Genomic DNA, 24812 nt, shown 5'->3' with positions numbered 1-24812 from the left:
AAACCTGACTGGTAGGAGCGACTACAGGCTGCTATATTGGAACACTGTAACATGTGATATTGATATCCCAAATTTAACTGTTTGAATTTGTTAGCTGTAGTGATTGTAAAGATATTTGGAACCATAATAAACTGTATCCAAATTCACATTGGCATAGTAAGACAAACGTAATTTCCTAAAATTTAAATAGTTATCTGACGAACATATATTATTATATATATAATATATATATATATATATATATTATATATATATATATATTATATATATATATATATATATATAGGAAGCTTCCTTTGTACACATTATAACACATGGTGTTTGTAATTACATTAATGTTGGTGCTTCACAGACAGATTAAAAAGTAGGTATAGATTTTCCATTTTGTGCATAGAGGTTATTTAATGGCATCATATAAATGCCCAGAGCTCTAGGATACACCAAGCAGTAAAACCTATATGTACTGTGCAGCTTTCTTGACCAGTCAACTCCAGTTTATTTATCTATTTTGTTATTAAAAGACAGCAAAATAAACCTTGCACAGTATATACTGTATTACCATAACTTCATATATCTTGTACTTTTCTGGATGAAAGGCGCACACATGATGGAATTTAATTTTTTAATTGGTGCTTTTTTTGTGTGGCAATTAGTAAACAGGAAAGTGCCTGTCAGTCTTATTCATGCACACAAAGAGATAAGTATCTTTATTGTTTTTCTCATTGTTTGAAATAACATTCTAAATGGTAATTTCTTTCTTTTGACAACCTCCAGAAGCCATTGCAACTCTTCACACTTTGGTTCTCCTCTAAGTTACCAGTGGCTGCTTTTTCTGTGACCTCTCAGGAGATCTGGACTGAAGAATAGCTTTTTGTACAGTTTTTTGTTCTCTTAATTTCTATGAAAAAATACAAGTACATGACAAGTTTTGCATGTTTCTATAGGAAAAGTGAGATGGTAATTTATATTAAGTAAGTTTTATTGGAATTATTTTGTTAAATTTTGTTATATTTAGGTTTCAATATATTTCTTCTTGTTGTCCAGTCTTAATCCAACTTTTTTTTTCAAAAATTTTTCAAACTGCTCTGGCCTATATACTTTGGCATCCAAATCGACGCAAATGACACACAGCATACCACAAGAGGTATCAGACGTAGCCTGATGGTGAATGGATGACATGGGTTGGGTTTCTGTGGAAAGAGATAAATAACTCTCACCTTTTTCTCATGCTATTTTGGTATAACCTTTCAGGTAGTGTGGGTTTACATGTAGTTTTTCTTTTAATCAGAGAATTTCTCCTTCCACCTAAGAACATAAGAACATAAGAAAGTTTACAAACGAGAGGAGGCCATTCGGTCCATCTCGCTCGTTTGGTTGTTAGTAGCTTATTGATCCCAAAATCTCATCAAGCAGCTTCTTGAAGGATCCCAGGGTGTCAGCTTCAACAACATTACTGGGGAGTTGATTCCAGACCCTCACAATTCTCTGTGTAAAAAAGTGTCTCCTATTTTCTGTTCTGAATGCCCATTTTTCTAAACTCCATTTGTGACCCCTGGTCCTTGTTTCTTTTTTCAGGCTGAAAAAGTCCCTTGGGTCGACACTGTCAATACCTTTTAGAATTTTGAATGCTTGAATTAGGTCGCCACGTAGTCTTCTTTGTTCAAGACTGAACAGATTCAATTCTTTTAGCCTGTCTGCATATGGCATGCCTTTTAAGCCCGGAATAATTCTGGTCGCTCTTCTTTGCACTCTTTCTAGAGCAGCAATATCTTTTTTATAGCGAGGTGACCAGAACTGAACACAATATTCAAGATGAGGTCTTACTAGTGCATTGTACAGTTTTAACATTACTTCCCTTTTCTTTTCACAATGTATCCGAGCATCTTGTTAGCCTTTTTTATAGCTTCCCCACATTGTCTAGATGAAGACATTTCTGAGTCAACAAAAACTCCTAGGTCTTTTTCATAGATTCCTTCTCCAATTTCAATATCTCCCATATGATATTTATAATGTACATTTTTATTTCCTGCGTGCAGTACCTTACACTTTTCTCTATTAAATGTCATTTGCCATGTGTCTGCCCAGTTCTGAATCTTGTCTAGATCATTTTGAATGACCTTTGCTGCTGCAACAGTGTTTGCCACTCCTCCTACTTTTGTGTCGTCTGCAAATTTAACAAGTTTGCTTACTATACCAGAATCTAAATCATTAATGTAGATTAGGAATAGCAGAGGACCTAATACTGATCCCTGTGGTACACCGCTGGTTACCACACTCCATTCTGAGGTTTTTCCTCTAATCAGTACTTTCTGTTTTCTACATGTTAACCACTCCCTAATCCATGTACATGTGTTTCCTTGAATCCCAACTGCGTTCAGTTTGAGAATTAATCTTTTGTGCGGGACTTTGTCAAAAGCTTTCTGGAAATCTAAATAAACCATGTCATATGCTTTGCAATTATCCATTATGGATGTTGCATCCTCAAAAAAATCAAGCAAGTTAGTTAGGCACGATCTCCCTTTCCTAAAACCATGTTGACTGTCTCCCAGTACCCTGTTACCATATAGGTAATTTTCCATTTTGGATCTTATTATAGTTTCCATAAGTTTGCATATAATAGAAGTCAGGCTTACTGGTCTGTAGTTACCTGGTTCAGTTTTGTTTCCCTTTTTGTGGATCGGTATTACGTTTGCAATTTTCCAGTCTGTCGGTACCACCCCTGTGTCAAGAGACTGCTGCATGATCTTGGTTAGCGGTTTGTAAATTACTTCTTTCATTTCTTTGAGTACTACTGGGAGGATCTCATCCGGCCCAGGGGATTTGTTTATTTTAAGAGCTCCTAGTCCCTTTAACACTTCTGCCTTAGTTATGCTAAAGTTATTTAAAACTGGATAGGAACTGGATGACATGTGGGGCATGTTGTCAGTATCTTCCTTTGTAAAAACTTGTGAAAAGTAATCATTTAACATATTTGCTATTTTTTTTTTCTTCCTCTACGATTTTGCCATTTGTATCTCTTAAACATTTAATCTCCTCTTTGAATGTTCTCTTGCTGTTGTAATATTGGAAAAACATTTTGGAATTGGTTTTAGCTCCCTTAGCAATGTTTATTTCTATTTCTCTCTTGGCCTTTCTAACTTCCTTTTTGACTTGCGTTTGCAGTTCTGTGTACTCTTTCTGTGTACTTTCTTTTTGGTCCTTTTTTAATGCTCTGTAAAGTGCCTTTTTTCGCTGAATATTTTTTTTAATTGATCTATTAAACCATTTTGGCAATTTAGTTTTACATTTAGATTTGTCTACTTTAGGGATATAATTGTTTTGCGCCTCTAGTACTACATTTTTGAAGAACAACCATCCTTCTTCTGTGGGTGTTTTCTCTATTTTACTCCAATCTACTTCTGTTAGTCTCTGTTTCATACCTTCATAGTTTGCTTTTCTAAAATTGTAAACCTTAGCTTTAGTCATTACTTTTGGGGATTTAAAAAACACTTCAAATGAGACCATGTTGTGGTCTGAGTTTGCCAGTGGTTCTCTGACCTCTGTTTTAGTTATTCTATCTTCGTTATTTGAAAAGACTAAATCAAGGCATGCCTCCCCTCTAGTGGGTGCCTTCACAAATTGTGTTAGGAAGCAGTCATTTGTCATTTCCACCATTTCTATTTCATCCTTCGCGCTACCCACCGGGTTTTCCCATTTTATTTGGGGGAAGTTGAAATCCCCCATTAGTATGGCTTCTCCTTTGCTACACACATTTCTAATGTCATTGTATAACAGATTATTGTGCTCACCGTCTGAATCTGGCGGTCTATAGCATGCTCCTATTATTATGCCTTTTGAATTTTTGTCTGTTATTCTGACCCATATTGATTCGGTTTTATTTTCTTTGTCCAGGTTTAACACCTGGGCTTCAAGACTGTTTCTTATGTATAGCGCTACCCCTCCTCCTCTTCTGTCCTGCCTGTCTTTCCTATACAGTGTATACCCACAAATATTATATTCGTCCCCATCACTCTCAGACAACCACGTTTCTGTAACACCTATCACATCATAGTTACCTGTTAGTGCAGTAGCTTCAAGTTCTAGAATTTTGTTTCTGATACTTCTAGCATTTAGATAAATACATTTAATGGTTGTCTTACCTGAGTTGTTGTTCTTGTTTTGATGCGGTCTCCCTTCTGTTTTTTTGTTGATTTCTCCCCCCTTCCTTTCTAGTTTAAATGCTTCCGAACCTGCTCGAGGATCTTTTCTCCGAGTAGACTAGTTCCCTTGTTATTTAAATGCAGTCCATCCCGTCTATACAGATAGTCCTCGTTGTAGAATGTGGTCCAATGATCAAGATAGGTGAAGCCTTCCCGTGTGCACCACGTCTTCAGCCATTCGTTTTGATTAATTATTTCCAGCTGTCCATATGGTCCTTTGCAAGGTGCGGGAAGTATACCAGAAAATACCACAGTTTTGTTTTTCTCTTTTAATTTCCTTCCTAGCTCTCTGAATTTGTTTTGCAGGGATTTTGGTCTGTCTCTTCCAATGTTGTTTGTACCGATGTGGACGACTACTACCGGGTCGTCTCCTGTTCGTTCTAGGAGCCTGTCCACGTTTTCAGTGATGTGCTTGACCGAGGCTCCCGGAAGGCAGCACACTGTTGTAGTAAGGGGGTCCAAACTGCGAATTGAACTTGCTGTGTTTCTCAATATGGAGTCCCCAACAATCATGACCTCCCTTCTTTTTGCTGTCTGGTCACCACTGTCAATAGGGTCCTGGATGTTGTTCCTTTCATTCTCTTGTTGTTGGTTCTGCTCATCAAAATTCTGAAGTGACTCAAATTTGTTGGTTGTTTTGATTTCTGGTGGTTGTGTTTGACGAAGTTTCTTTTTTTCCCTGCTTCTGCCTACCTGAACCCAGCTGTTCTGACCTTCTATCTCCCTGGTGGCTTTCAGTCTGTTAGGGGTGATGCAGACTTCCATGAATTGTGGGTGTGCCAGTTCCTCAAGATCCTGTTGCTGTCTCACTTATTCCAGCTCCATTTCTAGCATACTTACTAGTTTATGCAAATCCTGGATCGTGCGGCACTTTACGCACACTTGGTTTAGCTCCGCTGGGTTTTCTCGGATTTCCCACATCAAGCAGGTGTCACAGATTACTGGCTTGAAGACCATGTTGAGGTTTTTTTTTTTTTTTAAGTTTAGTTTCTTCTGCAGCTGTCAACCTGCTTTCAAACTGCTTCGAAACTGCTCTGTACTTTTCCACGCCTGTACTTCTCCCACTCGCTGTCGCTGGGAAGACTGCCTCGTTTAACTGCGTTGTTCTGCTGTGCTGTTGGCTCCTCCCCTCGCCCGTGTCTCAAAACGGCACTGAATTTGAATCAGCTGCTCCGAGTTTCAGCTTGTTTGTTATCAGAAAAACACACACGGCTGTTTGACTCTGAGCTGCTGCTGTGTTTCCCCAATGTCCTCTGTTTTCTGATTAAAGCAATTCAAGATGCAATTTCTCCTTTCTGCTTCGAAACTGCTCTGTACTTTTCCACGCCTGTACTTCTCCCACTCGCTGTCGCTTCCACTCGCTGTCGCTGGGAAGCCTTCCACTCGTTGTCGCTGGGACACCTAATAACCTAATTAATATTAAAATACGGGTGGGAATATTTAAATGTTTCTGTCTGATTTCCAATTTGGCCTTGCATGGCTATTGATATTGTGCAACCTGCCTTGTTTGGCCGTCAGCAAAATGTATATAAAAAAGTACGGGATACAAAACAAAAACCGAGACATAGCAATACACAAAAAAAAAAAAAAAAAAAAAACATCTGCAGTTCATTGCCACTTTCTCAGACACAATATTATCGAAGATAAAGATGTCAATTTGGTCTCTATACTTATTGCAACCTCAGAATTCTTGGAACACAGATAACAGGGTAGTTGACTTTATGCAGACAACAGGAATGTGGACTCCTATTTACTTAACATTGTCGATCTCTCTGTCAGATATGTTGGTACCTTTTTTGTTAGTATCATAAAGCTTTTTCAACCAAAGCAGCTTCTCGTTTAGCATTGGATAATACACTGATTGACTGGTCTCATCCCGATCCTGATCTGATTTTAATAGATTCTTCAGTGGTCTCTATGCTAACGCTTGGGGAGTTTGTGATTCCACCACCCATTCTACCTCTCTGTGTTCAAAAGTAGACTCCTTATCAGCCTCAACTTATTCTTCCCCGGTTCTCAACACCACTCCTTTCTTCAGGAATCGTGTGTCTGCAGTTTCCCCAATTCATTCTTTAGCTCTGCCCGCTTTTTCATTATGCATAGATTCTTATGGAAGACCCATAAAATATTCCGGTGGCAGACAGCTGTGCAATAATTTCAATTCCTCATTCTGCTCGTCCAAAAAATGCCCTTATTTACATATGTGCTGTTTCTGTGGGATTGCTCATTCATGTTGCTTGACTTTACTCAATATTAATCGCATACCCTTTCTGCTGCAGTTATTGCATGACTTTCTCCTTATTTTCCTACATCGTCCCCTCCAGCTGAAGCATTCTTAGAACTCAGGTCTCAGCAATTGGCGTCTCCCTGTCCAGATGAGAAAACCATTGGTCCAGTCCACTCCCTTCAGTTCTTAGGATTTACATTGGATACTCTCCGATTTGAAGCCTGACTGCTTCCTGAAGAATCTTACATTTGTTCCTCTCTCCCTGATATTATTTCTGCTCAACAAAGTATTGCTAGCATGCCCAGAGTGGGGTCCATCTCTCTTCAAGAACCATCAAAAAAAAGGGGGGTTGGGGAGTGGCTAGATTAGTCTTAAATTCTCTCAATTTAGACATCTTAGTAAGCTAGGGAGATCTTAGTTCATCCTCTATCCTTCCTTAGTTTCCTCGAGTGAAGTTACCTTGCTTCCCGGCCTTGGTGATTGATAAGTTTGTCCTCACCTCAGCGAGGGCAGTTCTCCTAGTAGTCAAGGGGATACACCTAATCTGTTGCTAAAGTGTTTATTCTAGTAGTCCCTTTATGCAGACTTGGCTCTTGCCCCGTGAGATGGGGTTTTAGTATACACATTTTTCAATAGATGCAAATCTACCCGGAACTTTCTCGAACTTCGTTATGCGAGTCTTACAGCAAGCTCACGTGAAGCCCCATGTTTGTCTTTTTGAACAAATTTGTGGAACCAACTGCTTTTTTTTTTCTTTTTCATGTTTTCGTTCTTCTAAAACAAATCTTGCACAATGAATTCAGTAGTTGCTCACGCCTGGCGCTGTCATTAGCTCACAGCAATATACAGAAGACTACTGGCACCCTACTGGCACCCATTCCCAGCTATGCTAAATGTAAACATTTTGGAGTAAAAACTACTTTTTCTGTCCTTGGGAGGTACCCATGATAGATGCTACTTAAGGCTAGTGTACCATGAATTGCATCCTCTTACCAAGGGACAAAACAGACTAGGCTTAGAGGAGTCGGCTGTCCAATGACCAAACATGATACTAACAAAAGCATAAAGGATAATATATATATATATATATATATATATATATATATATACACACACAGTGCCTATAGAAAGTCTACACCCCCTTTCACAATTTTCACATTTTGTTGCCTTATAGCCTGGAATTAAAATGCATTCAGATAGTTTTTTTTTTTTTCTTCCATTTATCTACACATCCTACCCCACAACTTCCAAGTGAAAAAAATATTCTAGAAATTTGTAGAAAATTAATTAAAAATAAAAAACTGAAATAGCTTGGTTGGTATCCACCCCCTTGTAATAGCAATCCAAAATTAGCTCAGGTGTAACAAATCACATTCAAAATCACAAACCAAGCTAAGTGGCCTCCACCTGTGTTACATTGTAGTGATTCACATGATTTCAGGATAAATTCAGCAGTTCCTGTAGGTTCCCTGTGCTGGTGGTGCATTTCAAAGCAGACTTAACCATGAGCACAAAGGCACTTTCAAAAGAACTCTGGGACAAAGTTGTTGAAAGCCACAGATCGGAGGGGATGGGTATAAAAAAATATCGAAGGGCTTGAATAGCCCTGCCAATGGCAACTTTGCAAGAGCTAAAGGCTTTTATGGCCAAGACTGGTCAAAGTGTGCATGTGACAACAATATCCCAGGCACTTCACAAATCCAGCCTGTATGGTAGGGTGGCAAGAAAGAAGGAAGCCATTACTCAAGAAAGCCCACCTTGAATCCCATTTGAAGTATGCAAAAAAACACTCGGGAGATTCTATAGCCATGTGGCAAAAAGTTTTGTGGTCTGACGAAACTAAAATGGAACTTTTTGGCCTAAATGCAATGCGTTATGTTTGGCGCAAACCTAACACAGCGCATCACCCAAAGAACACCATCCCTACTGTGAAGCATGGTGGTGGCAGCATCATGTTATGGGGATGTTTCTCATCTGCAGAGACTGGGGCACTTGTCAGGATAGAAGGGAAAGTGAAGTCTTGTTAGCATAAGGTAAGGCTTTCGGACATGTTTCCATGCAAAAAAAAACCCCTTGTTTTTGGTCAGTTGTACAGATTTTTTTAGCATCTAAAGGCAATTTAACCAGCCTTTTAAAGTTTTACAGTGTTTTAGACGCACACTTCCTATAGTTTGAGGAATGTGCGTCGTACGTGCATACTACATTACGTAAGTCGTGACAGTGGAGAGAGAATTTCGAGTTTCTAAACTGCGAGGAAACCCATCGTCCTTTATTTTGCAACCACATTTTACAAGTGGTTAGTGCTACCAAAGATGGGATATTCAAATGTGAATACAGGAGCTGTGTGCATTTATGGTCTCAAGAGTTCAGCATCAGTGCTCCTTTTCAATAACAAATCCATTACTTAAATACACAAATAGCACAACCTTGGAGTGAGTGTGGATTAAAATAGAAACAGATAACCTTTTTTATTATTATTATTGCTGGCTTCTGATTATTGGCATTGCATTTAAGTGCTGTCTTTTGCAGAATTGCTCTTTTTCCTAATTTTTTTTTTTCCTTTTTCCCTGCATCTTTGGAAATTTGCATAAAAAGCAGAGACCCTCTTTTTTCTTTTTAAATTAAGTATCCCCTCAGACTATGTAGTTGTAGGTCTGCTTTTAAGGTATTGGAGTGTGACAGAGTAACACAAGTACATATGAGTACACATTGAGACATGCATCAGTAAATACTACCTGTACCAGCAGTGGGCTATTACCACCAGTTCTGGAAGTGAAACAATATTAGTGCTTAATATTATTCTTTTTTTAAGACCTTAAGAATGCTTAGAGCAAATAGTCCTTTACAAATAATATAGCACACATAACATCCCTACTACAGCTTTATAAAATCTTACTGGTATCTTCTCCCATAATCTAGAAATACTGAACATCGGTATTTAAATATTAATATTAATATAAATATTGAACATCGGACAGCAAAAATTCATGATTTGTTCAGTGTGTATTTCCCTGGTTTTATAAGGCACTCACTGTTATTTTGATTACTTTTCAGGGGTTTTATCATTCCTATTTCTTGGGAGAACAAGGCTTTGGAAGACCTGACAATATTGCAGGACTGTCCCTTCAGTTCAGACTCCATCAACCTAATTATACTGTGGGTAGCCGTCTTGTACTTGTAAAGAACTGGACAGGACTTACAATTTGAAGCTACCAGCCTTTATACCTCACACAAAACTTGAACAACAACCTAAAACTAAAGAGGATATATGGCTTCACCACAGCTCCTACGTGAAGTAGATTCTGTGGATACGCAACTAGATGTGCATATGGAAGAGGATGTCGGTGACCTCTCGAATGGATTTCAAAGGAGCAGCCCGTCCGTCAACGATGAAGGAAGTCAAAGTCAGCCCAAGCAAAGCAATTTACCCAATGGCCTTAGGAAAAGTGGCAGGAAGCACCAGGACTACATTAAGATCTCTGTGCCTGAACCAAAGAACCGACTGCCACTGGAATGGTGGAAAACAGGCATTGCCTTTATCTACGCCCTCTTCAACCTGGTACTAACCACGGTCATGATCACTGTGGTGCATGAGAGGGTCCCGGCCAAAGAGACCAGCCCACCCCTGCCCGATAAGTTTTTTGATTACGTTGGTCGAGTTGAATGGGCTTTTTCTATATCAGAAATAAATGGGATGATTTTAGTAGGACTGTGGTGCTGCCAGTGGCTGTTCCTTCGATACAAGTAAGTATCCAGTTTAGTTTTGTATTCAGATATGTTTAATACCAGTTAGGTATGGGTCTAAAGAATAAAATTGTCTGAATTTGGAAAGAAGTACACACTTTTTGAGATAAAAGGGTTAAAGGCAATGAATAATCCCCTACATTTTACCTGCTGTACAATTCCCTATGTAGATCATATAAGCTCCATGTATGTGCACATTAAGTAAATGCACATTCTAGCAAACATACTGGGTTAAAGTAACTTCTCTGATTACATGCCTTCTTTTTAGGTAGTTGGTTACTGTTTTATTTCTTAGGTCATTTCATATCAGCTTTGCCTTAGTCAAATCATGTCACTGGCAGCAAAGAATGTCAATCATTTCAGGATACAGATGGTTGGTTAATAATTGGAAAGAAGGCTTAAATCCAGGTGTAAATCAATGTAGAGGGGCTTTTTTTTGCAGGTGGCTATTTAGCAGGGGCTAAATGTCAGGCCAAAAAATTACCACTTAGATTTTCAGGGGCTTGAAACTTGTTGAATAAAATGTTGTAAAGCAATGATTTGACAATCTTTGTCCGTTTCAGCAGGTGTTCAGTATACAACCTCTACAGTTAACTTAGCAATTCCTTCTCTTCTTTAGACCACAGTGTCACAACAACATGCACAGTAACAACAAATGACAATATATGTGGTTTTAAGTAAGAGGGGTATTTTAATATTTACTGCTCCCTGCAAATGGCTTCATTGCTATCTGAAAGGCTTCCATTGCTAGTGCTACAACAGACAACTTTCGAGACACACTATGGCAATTTACTATACTTTACAATACTGTGTGTTAGTACTTTTCTAATTGTTTTACCACACAGCAGTATATCGGTGATGTTTATTAGGGCCTGTAGTTTATAAATAGAGCTATAAGCTATTCACTTTTTTTTTCTTTTTACGTACAGTGTTCCATTTTTGTGGAGTTTGATGGAAATAAAATAAGAATGAAGGGGTGTTCCAAAGCTACAAGGGTAAACCCTATTTAAAGACTTTCCCTTTGAGATTCTTGAAATAAATTGTATCTGGAAAAAAGGGGTATCCCATTGACTACAACCTGCTGCTCAATAGATATCTTCTGGCATATTTCAGATGGGAAGAAAAATGCAGTTCACCTTTTTTTTCTCTCTCAGTTTGACTCCTTTTATTAAGAAAGTGCTATTTTTATATTTTAAAATACGGTTACATGACTCATGGCATGTTTAGTAGATAGGTGTCACTGAAATATTATTTTCAATAAAACATACTCTATTGGTGTCTTGATAATAAACAGAAAAACAGCAACACTGTGTGTTCATGGCTTATTATTAGAATACACCACCTAGCAGATGACACCCAGCTCAAAGACTCCACTGGCAAGCTCTTGCAGTCAGCTGCATGCCTTTGTGATTGTTAGCTAAAGGCATGCAAATATCACACAGAAGATATTGCAGGGACAGTACACTATAGGAGATGGGGTGTGCAATTCGCATCACCCAACACCTAGGGCAACAAGATTTGCGCGAGGGGAAAACAAGTTTTGCCGTTATACTTTGTCGGACAAGTAATTTTTATTTATTTATTTCTCCTATGTTCATTCTTCTTGCTAGAAAGACACTCCTGGCATTTTCTAAAGAGCCACTCAAGTTTCTCAAAACTGAACTGTAACAGGGAGAAATCTGTGCTGACTCTGCTGGCGTGTTCACGGGCTGCAGGAAGAGGGCGGCAGTCGTCCAACAACCGCCTGTGAGTCATGGCAGTGACACAGGGAGGTGGGAAAGTGGGTGTGTAGACTTTCCCCCTCTCTGAATGGCTGAGAGGCGCGTCCTGGGAGATTGTTAGCCCTATAAATTAACGCTCCGTTGTTTCCTCAGGTCTGCCCACTTAGACGCACCAAGAGTGCGGAAGCTCTGATCCAGGACCGGGAATCAGGCGAAACAAAGAGAGTTTCATAGCAAGACAGAGAGAGCGGGGAACCCTTGGGCAGACCCCGGCATATTGTGACAGAACAGGCTAGTTAGCCTACAGAGTAGGACGGTGATCCGGGTCGTGCGGGTAGCGACGACCGGAATAACGCTGCCAAGTGCAGCACCTTTTATTTGTAGTTTTATTACTGTTTTATTTTCCATTGTTCTTTTCGCCGTCTGTTTTCATTATTATTTCTTTGAGCACCAGCGAGTGCACTTGCTGTTCACGTACCAGCTGTGGTATTTCCGTGGTGCTGTCTATCATCGTTGATAGGCAGCCCACGGTCAACAGTGCCCTCTGCCGGAAAAAGCAAGACCTGTTTGAAAATAAAACTGGGCACCTGTGTGGTGTTTTCAAGTACACCTGTCTGTCTCTTAGTCAGTGAATTACCCACACCCCTTCCACGTGAACACAAACATTTTAAGAAGTGTTTACACTCCCACCCCCATCACTTCTGATTGGCTAGCTGTGGGAAAAGCTGATCTTCTATTGGTTACAAAGAAACCCAAGACAAACTTTTCCTGGCAATAAATATAATGATTTTTTTTTCTTTCGATTTTACTGTTGCTAACCTAGTTTGCTATTTAACATATCTAGATTTTACAGATTGAAACTTTATATAATAAATAAATAAATAAATAAATTTTTACTAGATTTGAACAGAAGCGATATTAGTTATTTATTGGACATGCACAATCCATCGATTTGTGAAACTACTGAAACATGAAGATTGTCATATGTTGTAATGATAGAAAGAAAATGCTTATATGTGAGTTTATCTGTACAATATTTTATTATTTAAAAATAAAAGACTGTAAATCTCATGGCAATGTATTTATGTATTAATTCATTTATGTATTTATTTTTCAGTGAGAGTAGTGCAGGGAAAGAATCTTGTCCTCACAAATTTTTTTTTAAAAAAGCCATCAGGATATGAAGGTAGGATCCCCCCGCTGCAGCAGTATTCCAGTTCACCATCATTGGACAAGATGTTAGATGAGCAAAAATATGTTATAATAGAAATAAACAAAAGAAAAAACATATTTTGTCTCTGCAGATTTTGATGTAGCCTACTGTAAATATTGCGTGCATTTTGGTAGAAAAACAGTACAAAATGCAGAGAAACTTGACCAGTTCTACACAAGTCCTTTTAAAAAAATCCGGGGTTTAGCGGGTACAAACCTGAAATCAGAATTCCGCAAAGCAGCAGTAATAGTCGGCAGTGATTTCGTATTTGTGATGCAACAAACTAAAACACCTGTAAGCAGGTGGCTGTTAATGCAGGTTTAACTATATATTGAAATGAAACAACAATACAGTAAGCTGGCCGTGGTAAACAGAGTGCTGTGAAATGTAGGAATAGAGTAGAGCTGGTCTGTGCAGTGGTGTTTGTACAGAATACTGATGTTTTTTGTTTTTTTGTTGTTTTTCAGGTCAATAGCAGCAAGAAGGTTTTTCTTCATAATGGGAACCCTTTACCTGTACAGGTGCATGACCATGTATGTTACAACGCTACCTGTGCCTGGTATGCACATGAAATGTGCTCCAAAGGTATATTTGTCTCTAGTGGGGACTGGAGAGTATGTTGTATAATGTATTATATGTCAAGTTTCAGTGTACACTTTTTTTCTGATTTAAAATACATGGTTTCTTGGACTGCTAAAAACGTTAAAGGGTTGAAATTCCTGTTAACTTGAAGTAAGTCATGAAAGATTTGCCAGGATTGCAAGGCCTGGGCCATCCTAAAATAGTGCTGGCAGATGTAGTGCATTTCCAGTGAAAATTTTGGAATTTATCCAAGTGCATTTTTGTTTTTACATTTAAGGACTGTTCAAATGTTTGTTTTTTTTTTACTTTTATCGTTTTATGTCTTTTGTATTTACAGTAGATGCGCCTAAAACAGTTCTAGAGATAGTAAAAATATATAAACAGTGTATTTTTGCTTCAATTACTGTAATTTCCCGGATTATTTATATTGTGCTTTGGCTGTTTTAAAACCCTTTTCAATTTGACAAAGGGAAGTGACAAGAACTAATGGTTTGAAGTCAATTTGCAATAACATGATCAGTTTGACAATTTTAGGCAGATACAGTGTTTGAGCCAGTGCTGCAACACTGTGCTTTTACTACTGTAGACAGCCTACTGCCAGTAAATGCAAGCAACAACAAGAGAGTCCAAGAACAACAAAAGTCTTTATTCATGCCATAAGCTAAAGGTGCAAAACAATATTTACAAGTGATTATTTTTTTTCACGAAGGACAAATGCTGTATACAATTCAGGGGGCTGCGGCGTGAGCTCTAATCTGGCAAGATGCCAGAGGAAAAGAAAGACATCTCTCAGGTTAAGCAGGGACCGGTCTGTAGTTCTTCTGGAGCTTGTAACTTGAGTTTCATTCTGTAAAAACAAAAGAACTGACCCGACAGGTGAAGCAGCTGCTTCTATATGTGTCTTAACCCTGCCTCTGCAATCTTCCTCTCTAATGGGAGAGCTCAGAGACAGGTGCACACAATTACCTCTCACCTACCTCCTAGAAGGTTAATGCCTATGGAATGTTAACCCTGTAGTCGCCAGAGCCTGAAGGATGGTCAGTTCCCCAAACTCCTCCTGCTGGTGGGAGGTGGACATTTTCACGAACAGGGATAATTTGCCCTGTCACACTACTGTATTAAAAATGAAAGTGATGACAGTACAGTGCCCTATCGTCTATGAGAATACTTGATGTTTTTTGTGTTTTGTTTCGTGTGTCTCTGGGTGAGTGTCATATGGTAACTACCAACAGGCAGAAAAAAATCTAAAAGGCATTTTTATATATATATATATATATATATATATATAATATATATATATATATATATATTATATATATATATATATATATATATATTGCGATACACGGAAATTCAATTCAACATTCCAAGATTGAGTCACACAACACCAATCAATAAAACAGTCATATTCACAGTTTTAAAAAGAAAAACAAAACTTGGTTGCAATCTTAGTTTTGAACTAAACAAGCAGTATGATCAAATAGAATTTGATGAAAAACTTGCTGCTGTATATGTTATAAATATTAGCACTGTATATGTTATAAATATTAGCACAGTATTCACCCTGCCCTCTTCCCCACAGCTGCACGGAGACTCCCAAGCCAAGCTGCAGAGGATCCTGAGACTGATTTCGGGCGGTGGCTTGTCCATCACAGGCTCACACATCTTGTGTGGCGATTTCCTCTACAGCGGACACACTGTCATGCTGACGTTGACCTACTTGTTCATCAAGGAATGTAAGTACTGCATGACATTTCCCCTGAAGGAGTGTAATATAAACAGAATAAGGAAGGCTTCTCCACGCAGCACCAGATCCATATCTTGTTGCCACGTTTACACATTTTTCAGGCAACTAAACTACAGTTTAACTCCTTAAGTCCTTGACATTAAGGAGTTACAACATTTATAGTTGTTTGCTACCATTACCTCTGTTGCCAAATAATTAACTGCTTGTATCTCTGGGTCTCTTTTGTTTTATAAACTTTAATCATTGCAGGTGTAGCATTGGTGAATTTGTTTTCCTTTCTTTTATCAAACTGCAGTATGTTTTTACTCTTGATATGTGCTGATTAGAATAGGGGAGATTTGGAATAAAATATTTCTGGTTTATTTCATTCTATTCTAATATTTATATTAGTTCAATAAGCCAAATACTTAGCTCACCCAGAATTTGGCTTTCTTAACTGTTTGATGGTCTGGACTTTTTTTTTCCCCCAGCCAGTGGATTTTGTATTGCACTAGTTTAAAATATTAGTGGATTGCACTAGTTCAAAACAACAACCAGATTTCACACGTGAGTTTATAGTATCATTTGCAATATTTCAGCCCATCCTCAATCTGTTTCCTCTATGGGTTAGAAAGGGCACTTTTTGAGCTCGCCTGGGAGTATTTACTGTAGTTCACATTGTTTGAAATCAATTCTAACTCCACCTTCTAGCACACTTTGCATGAGATATTCACATGGGATAAGATTTAATATTTCACTTCCAGCAAGTCCACCACAAGAAGCAGCAACAATAACATGACAGATATTTATAATGAGCCACTAATCACATTGCGATGTGTACATTAGTGTTAATTGAATAAAAGCTTTTTGGTTTAATCTGTGGCACTCACACAGATTTTATGTCTTTGATATAACAAGTATTTTGAGTTTAAGTGCAGGCAGATGAACTAAATAACTTACTATTCTAGTATCTGCTTTAAGTTTCCAGCCTGCAAACAATGTTGCTATAAATGTGCAATGCACAGTGGGTACCACTTTCTTTTTCAATTGTAAAAACCTGCGTTAAAAAGAAGAACAAATATCCCACCAAGTCATTCTGCATTGCTTTTGGGGTTTCACTGCATTTGTTAATGCCTTTCTGTAAAAGATAAGCTTTTCAAGGATCTGCTACATCTTTTCAGAGAAGCAGCTGGTCCTGATAGTCAGTGTCAGTGCAACATTACTGACAGGTACAGTATGCATAACTACACAAATCAAGTAAGGGTAGCAAATGCCAAAAAGCCTTTCTGTAGTTTTAAAGACTGCAGCGATTGTAATTCATATTTCTCTTTGGAAGAAAATTGTGCAGATGTGATCACCTATCCTTCAGGCTTCTGGAACAGAGCCTGTCCTGAGAATAATGGGTGCTTTCATTAGAAAATGAGTGTATAGACCCACTGTCAAGAACACACACAAATATCTGGTAGTCCTAAAGGTGTACTAGCAAGAATTTTATAAATCCATGTTTTCCTTTATTTCATTAGCTTCAGTATTTAGTTTTTACCTCTTTCACTAATTGAAGAATGTGATTGCCTTGATGCTTAACAAGTTAAAGCTGTCAGCTCCATAAGCCAGGGAGAATTAAAGGTTGGTAGGTTTCTAAATGACTAATTCTTCTTTACAGTTTTAAGCCCTGCTATATAAGTTAACTGGTACCTGCTTTATGGTCTCAACTAACAATTCAGCTGACATGTCTGCTGTGTTTTATCATATTTCCTGTGTTTATTCCTTCATAACAATAGACTATTGCGCTGGATCACACAGTGTATATTTGCTCCTGCAGACTCACCCCGTCGTTTCTGGTGGTACCACTTGCTGTGCTGGCTGCTGAGTGCTGTGGGAGTGGTGTGCATCCTGGTGGGACATGAACACTACACAGTGGATGTGGTCATTGCGTACTACATCACCACCAGACTCTTCTGGTGGTACCACACCATGGCCAATGTACAGGTGAGACAAAAAGTTAGTCTGCCGGATTAAATTCTCTTTGCACAATTATAAAATGATTTTCCGGTCACTGACATGGAATTGTTTTGAGACTATACACCCAATGTGATTTTCACAGCAGCTAGAATCATTAACTGCAGATTCAATAGTGCTTTCTTCTTCCCGGCTCCTGTGAACTACATACGTACATGTATAGGAGAGCTCAGTTCAAAATAAGTGGAGCCTTATGAGACACCTATCAGACTATATTATAGATCTGATTTCTTTAAGAGTGATAGTGTATATTCATTTAAAGTTTGATTTTACCACATACAAATAAATTGCCTTCATGGGGATTGTGGGAAGGAGTGGGTGATTCACATAAACACAAGTGTCTGACAGATTTCTTTGAAACACCTCTTTGGCGCATTGATTTATTATGGGCACAAGAGGCTGCCCTCATGCCATGGCCCCTAATGCTGTGTTTCCCTATCTAGCTCACTGTAGGACATTTTTAATTCCTTCTATCTAATATTAGTTTTCTACCTGTGGCCTACTCGGGCAGTACTGGACAGACTCCAGGTAAACAGCTTCTTTATTCCTTCTCTCTCCAAGCTGCTTTCCTTTTGGTGCATAACAGATCTCTTGGGTCCTCCTAGCTTGCTCTGCCCTAGCGTACAATACTCTGCTGCACACCATCAAAAATTCAGCAATCCTCCTGGCACGCTCCTGTCGAGAGAGGACACAGAATAGTGACTCTGTAATTGGCTCTCAATCCCGCACAGCTCCACACCCCATCCAATCACAAAGCGCCAGCCGACGCACATCCACCTGGCCTCTGTGTCAACACCATGATTGACAAGTGGAGCCTACAGGGTCTTCTGACACACAACTCACGCATGCACCCAACAGCCAGCACAGATCTCCCCTGTCACAGGGATGAATTACCTTCTTGGGGTTGTGAATGATGTCAGTTGTAAAGGAAAATAATGCAGAATCAGTAGAATCTACAACATATGGTAGTAGTGGGAAGTGCTCTTGATGCAAATGCAGCTTTCCCCCGACCTAGAATTGTCTACGTAATTGTCTGATATAAACTGTTGGATAAAAACTAGGATTAGAAATTCCTAGTACAATTTATTTTTTAAAATTGTATTTATTTTTAAATCCACCTACCTCTTATTGGTGTTTGTATTCCTGGAGTCTGTTTCATCGTGTTTTGATTGGTCCAGAGAGCTGTCAAAAAGCAATATGCACACAAGTCACAATCTGTAACCTTGCTTATTTGTGTTTTATCAGTTTCAAAATGTAGTGTAGAGCTTTTTTTAGTTTCATTTAAAAAATGGCAAAACAGATGAGGAATACAGTTCTTTTCAGCCAGAATGGACTGACATGTACACTTTTGTAGAGAACTCAGGATTTCCAGCTGGTTTCGTATACAGCTTCAAACATAAAATAAAGTGTACAATGACATCTCATGACAAATCACACTGCATTTGCAATGAAATGCCTAGAAGGTTAGGCACGGAAAAAGGCCTGTGAGGAGCGGCAAAGAAAAGTGAAAGTGGGGCAAAGTAAACTACTGGCATGTTCTCCAATGACCAAGGAGAGCTGCACGAGTCTCCAGAGATAGGAGACTACCTGCTGCTCTTTCCTCCACCGCTAGAGGTAGACTACCTGCTACTCCCGTCTCCACCGCTAGAGGGAGACTACCTGCTACTCCCATCTCCACCGCTAGAGGGAGACTACCTGCTACTCCCATCTCCACCGCTAGAGGGAGACTACCTGCTACTCCCATCTCCACCGCTAGAGGGAGACTACCTGCCACTCCCATCTCCACCGCTAGAGGGAGACTACCTGCCACTCCCGTCTCCACCGCTAGAGGGAGACTACCTGCCACTCCCGTCTCCACCGCTAGAGGGAGACTACCTGCCACTCCCGTCTCCACCGCTAGAGGGAGACTACCTGCCACTCCCGTCTCCACCGCTAGAGGGAGACTACCTGCCACTCCCGTCTCCACCGCTAGAGGGAGACTACCTGCCACTCCCGTCTCCACCGCTAGAGGGAGACTACCTGCCTCTCTCGCCTCCACCGCTAGAGGTAGACTACCTGCCTCTCTCGCCTCCACCGCTAGAGGTAGACTACCTGCCACCCCCGCCTCCACCACTAGAGGGAGACTACCTGCAGCTCCTGCCTCCACTGCTAGAGGTAGATTACCTGCCACTCCCGTCTCCACCGCTACAGGGAGACTACTTGCTGTTCTTGCCTCCACCGCTAGAGGTAGACTAACTGCTGCTCCCGCTTCCACTGCAACTGGGAGACTACCTGTTGCTCCCGCTGCCTCCCAAGGATCAACTCTTGCACGAGCCTGCAAAGCTTGCACTGCCTAGGGCTGCCGAGCCTGCATCACCCAGAGAGGCCTGCATGTCTCCGCCCGGGGAAGCCTGCACGTCACCTCCCGGGGAGGCCTGCTCATCATCTCCCGAGGCTTTGTTGTATCTAGCAGCAGCATTTACACTGTCGCAAATTCTGGGTCCGGAGCCCAAGAAAAGGGACGCGCCGGCTACAGAGACCGGGGGAGAGGTGAGGAGACCAACTTCATCCACAATAGTTGCACTGCCAGAGTCAGCATTACCGCTGTCAGCAGTGCCACTTCCAGTGTTGTGATGCGGTACTCCCCGTCCCTGTGCTTTATTTCATGTTATGTGTTATTTTGTATTTGTATGTATTGTTGCAAGGGGTGTGTGAGTGTGGGTGTGGAATAGTGGGTGACAGGGAGGCAGTTAAAATCCTCCCTGCAAACACACATGGGAATGTGGCTGAGGCTGTCAATTGAATACATAAGGCGATCATGGGTGGTGAAATAGTTAGTGATAGTGAGAATTAGTGTTGGTGAAGGTATGTGTTTTGTGTTCTGTACTGTATTTATGTCCGTGTCCATTTTTGTTTATGTTTGTGAGTGATGGCCTTTTGTTTTGTTAAATATGTTTTGTTTAGAGTTTCTGTCCATGTTATTTTTGTTTGTTTATAATTTAAACGTGCCCACCAGCATTTACAAACCTGCATTCTCTGCCTCTTTAGTCTCTCTTCCTGATTTACAGCTGCCGGGCCAGTGACATCATCCTGCCACACTTGCCTTTTGCTATTTTAATTTTAAGATTTTAATCTGTTTTCTTAAACTTTTAAAAAAGATGCACAAAGTCTTTAAATCGGATGCGTAACAGTTTTTTGATAACATGGTGCAAGCGTGGAGAGCAGATTTCAATCTGAAAAGGCAATTAACGCCGCCATCTTGCCCGTGACTAGGCATACATCATGAAACGTTCAAGTCCCACTTGGGGCTAACTGTGGTTTCAAAGGTTTTAAAATCTAGTGCCCGTCTTGTCTGTGAGAAGACCTCTCTAGGAAGTCTTCTGACATTGCGTCAACTTTTTATTTTAAATATATGTTTTAAAGTGTGTAATGTTGAAATATTCTTTATTAAAAGTTACAATAGGTTAATAAAAAAAAAAGTTTTGATAATGTAAGCTATGTACATAAATCAGAACATTTCATTTTAATAATAACAAGTTTATAAAAGAAATAAACTATTTTATTATCTATTATTACCACCATGTAATCGCAGTAGTTAGCCTACAATCTACCCCATTTACAGAGACGTGGTAAACTCACACACCAAGTTTAGAAAAATAACCTAGTAGTAGCAAAGCAAAACCACAGGTGAAAGCACACAAAAGTATGATACTGTAATATTATTTCTCAATGTATATAAACAAAAGTGTTTCATTACCTGTCAGACTGTAAGCCTGTTTTGTCATTGGTAGATACCCACGATGTAATTAAGAAATGGAGATGGTTTAACAATGCTAATTACAGATGTAAAGGAAGGTATAGAGGACAGAAGTAAACATAGAAAACTACAAAACCTACTTATATAATTATACTTTTTATAATAGAACAGAGATTGAATTAACAATTATAAGCGTTGTAGTTTGAATGGGGGAAAAAAATGCAAGTCTATACTACAGAGGATCTCTTAACGATATGAAGTTTATACACTTTAAAGGTACGGTTATCGACACATAATGAAATAGGCCTACTTCTGTGTATGTGCCATGAAAAATAATATTACAGTATCATACTTTTGTGTGCTTTCACCTGTTTAGAAAATGTAGTAGTGAATTGAACAATCTGGAAATCTGGTAACCTTAAATGTATCCTATAGGTCTGATGATAGTAATGTAAACATAGTAAGATTTATGTGTTGTATGCATTGTAAAGCACTTTGGCAAAAGCACTATATAAAAACTAATAAACACATCAATAAATCTGAGTTGTAATTTATATAATATATGTGTGATCTGCACATCTGTTTCTAATAAGACGTGTTCTATGTGCTATGAACAGAGTTTAAACAACTTATTTTGGGTAGCGAGTTGCTTTTTTAAAATATTGTTTGTGCTATAAATATATTGATCATGAATTGCATATGTCTGTGTTGTTATTTATATCAGTTGTAACTTTGCCACTTCAAATCCATTCCACTGCAGGACTTAAGTTTCAACCAGTCATGTCCTAAAAGGTCAATTAAATAAGGAATAATTGTCTAAAAATAAGTCTGGTTGAAAATGCTCTGCAAAATTTTTACATTCTTTTTTTTTTATACAGCTTGTTGAATAAAGTCAATTGTTCAAAATGTACAATGCCTGTAGAAAGTCTACACCCTTTCACAATGTTCACCTTTTGTTACCTTATAACCTGGAATTAAAATACATTAAAATAGTTGGTTTTTTTACATTTATCTGCACAGGGTCTAGGTTGGCCAAGATGTCCTCGGCTCACCGTGCACCAGCGACCCCTGTAGTCTGGCCGGGCACCTGTGGGCTTGCCTGTTAGCTGCCCGGGAGCTGTCATGTCCTTCTACGCTGTAGCTCCTGGGTGGCTGCATGGTGAATCCACGGTGTGTAAAAGAAGCGGTCAGCTGTCGGCACGCGTTTCGGAGGAACGTGTGTGTTCGTCTTCGCCTCTCCTGAGTTAGCGCAGGGGTGGTAGCGGTGAGCCGAGCCTAAATAATAATTGGCCATTTCAAATTGGGAGAAAATAAAAAATAATTGGCAACGACTAAATTATAAAAAAAAAGAAAAAAAAAAACAAGTCCGGGACAAAGTTGTTGAAGGCACAGATCAGGGGTGGGTATAAAAAATATCAAAAGCCTTGAATATCCCTTGGAGCATGGTCAAGACGAGTATTAAGAAGTGGAAGGTGTATGGCACCACCAAGACCCTGCCTAAATCAGGCCATCCCTCCAAACTGGATGACCGAGGAGAGGAGACTGATCAGAGAGTCTACCAAGAGGCCAATGACAACTTTGCAAGAGCTACAGGCTTTTATGGCTAAGACTGATCAAAGTGTGCATTTGACAACAATATCCCAAGCACTCTACAAATCTGATCTGTTTGGTAGGGTGGCAAGAAGGAAGCCATTACTCAAGAAAGCCCACCTTGAATCCCATTTGAAGTATGCAAAAATGAAGTTCACCTTTCAGCATGACAAAACCCAAAGCACACAGCAAAAGCTACACTGGAGTGGCTAAGGAACAAAAAGCTAAATGTCCTTGAGTGGCCCAGTCAGAGCCCCCACCTAAATCCAATCGAAAATTTGTGGCATGACTTGAAGATTGCTGTCCATCAACACTCCCCAAGGAACTTGACAGTTGAGCTTGAACAGTTTTGTAAAGCCGAATGGCCAAATATTGCCAAATCTAGGTGTGCAAAGTTGGTAGAGACCTGTCCCAACAGACTCACAGCTATAATTGCTGCCAAAGGTGCTTCCACCAAGTATTAACTCAGGGGGGAGACTTATCCTGTTATGGTATTTCAGTTTTGTATTTTTAATATATCATTTTTTTTTTTTCTAAAAAAATAAAAAAAATTCCCTTAACAGTGTGGAGTATGGTATGTAGATAAGTGGAAAAAAAATCATCATTTAAATGCATGAAAATCTGAGGCACTGACACAATAAAATGTGAAAAAAAGTTCAAGGGGGTGTAGACTTTCTATAGGCACTGTGTGTAAGAATTATTTGATATGTAACATTTAGTTTTTTTTTTTTTTTTTATGACAGATAATTATTCCTGAATACTAACATTTTTCTACTTTAAATATACAAAAGCATTCAGGGGGCAGCCAATCTTGCCAACCTTGGCACTTGCTATCAATTCCACAGCAGGACTTTCAACTTGACCTTATTCATTTAAATTAGAAGTGTTCACTGAAGCCTTCTTATCTTTTTAAATGTATTTATTTATTTATTTATTTTTTACAAAATTCATTGCAAAAACTGCATTAAAGTAACATGAAGTTTACTCAAGCAAAACCCTCAAAAGTGAAGTAATTGCAAGTTAAGGTTGACACACATTGTGCACTATTATGCATATGTATGATGTCACAAATGACATTACTGATGACATAACTAATCACATGACAAATGCTCCCTGAAGACTGGCCATAGGAACATAAAACTGGGGAAATAGTTCACCATAACATGGTCCCAAAGCATCAGTGTAATACAGACAGAGAACACTGTCCTCCCACATCAGTAATAGTGATTAAGATCACCAGTGTCCGTGGAGTTATAACGGACTAGCTAATTATCAAATTATTATGGAAGAAAGAGAAAAATAAGTATCAACTGTGAAACATGATTTTAAAATAAACATTACAAAGTTATTAAATCCATAAAACAAAACAGCAAATAGTATGAACTCAACAAATGTATTTATATAATTAGCATACTAAATCTATTGTCATTACAACTGTTCCACCATTTACTTTTGGACATAAAAAAAAAACAACGTCCTAGTATATGTCTTAAAAAGATTATAAAGAACATTAAAACAGAAAAAAAAAAAAACCATTTAAATTAAATAATCACACAAACTACTTTTCTTATATGAAGATATACACTGAACAAAAATATAAATGCAACATGTAAAGTGTTGGTCCCATGTTTCATGAGCTGAAATAAAAGATCCCAGAAATTTTCCATGCGCACAAAAAGCTTATTTCTCTCAAATTTTGTGCACAGATTTGTTTACATTCCTGTTAGTGAGCATTTCTCCTTTGCCAAGATAATCCATCCACCTGACAGGTGTGGCATATCAAGAAGCAGATTAAACAGCATGATCATTACACAGGTGCACTTTGTGTTGGGGACAATAAAAGGCCACTCTAAAATGTGCAGTTTTGTCACACAACACAATGCCACAGATATCTCAAGTTTTGAGGGAGCATGCAATTGGCATGCTCACAGCAGGAATGTCCACCAGAGCTGTTGCCAGAGAATTGAATGTTCATTTCTGTACCATAAGCCGCCTCCAACATCGTTTTAGAGAATTTGGCAGTACGGCCTCACAACCCCAGACCACGTGTAACTA

The 24812-nt window shown here is 39.1% G+C and overlaps 1 protein-coding gene across 1 annotated transcript in view; it reads left to right on the top strand.

Moving 5' to 3' along the window:
• sgms2a (sphingomyelin synthase 2a) overlaps window positions 1-24812 on the top strand; it is a 47747-nt gene that overhangs the window by 17769 nt on the left and 5166 nt on the right. The window contains exons 2-5 of the mRNA XM_041261011.1: window positions 9481-10170; window positions 13572-13689; window positions 15269-15422; window positions 17235-17401. Of these exons, the coding sequence (XP_041116945.1) occupies window positions 9695-10170; window positions 13572-13689; window positions 15269-15422; window positions 17235-17401 (915 nt within the window). The 5' untranslated portion in view covers window positions 9481-9694. The remainder of the gene's footprint in view (window positions 1-9480; window positions 10171-13571; window positions 13690-15268; window positions 15423-17234; window positions 17402-24812) is intronic.

Source organism: Polyodon spathula, chromosome 1 (genome assembly GCF_017654505.1).
Source record: "Polyodon spathula isolate WHYD16114869_AA chromosome 1, ASM1765450v1, whole genome shotgun sequence".
NCBI lineage: Eukaryota > Metazoa > Chordata > Actinopteri > Acipenseriformes > Polyodontidae > Polyodon > Polyodon spathula.
This window is presented reverse-complemented; position numbering and strand designations above follow the sequence as displayed.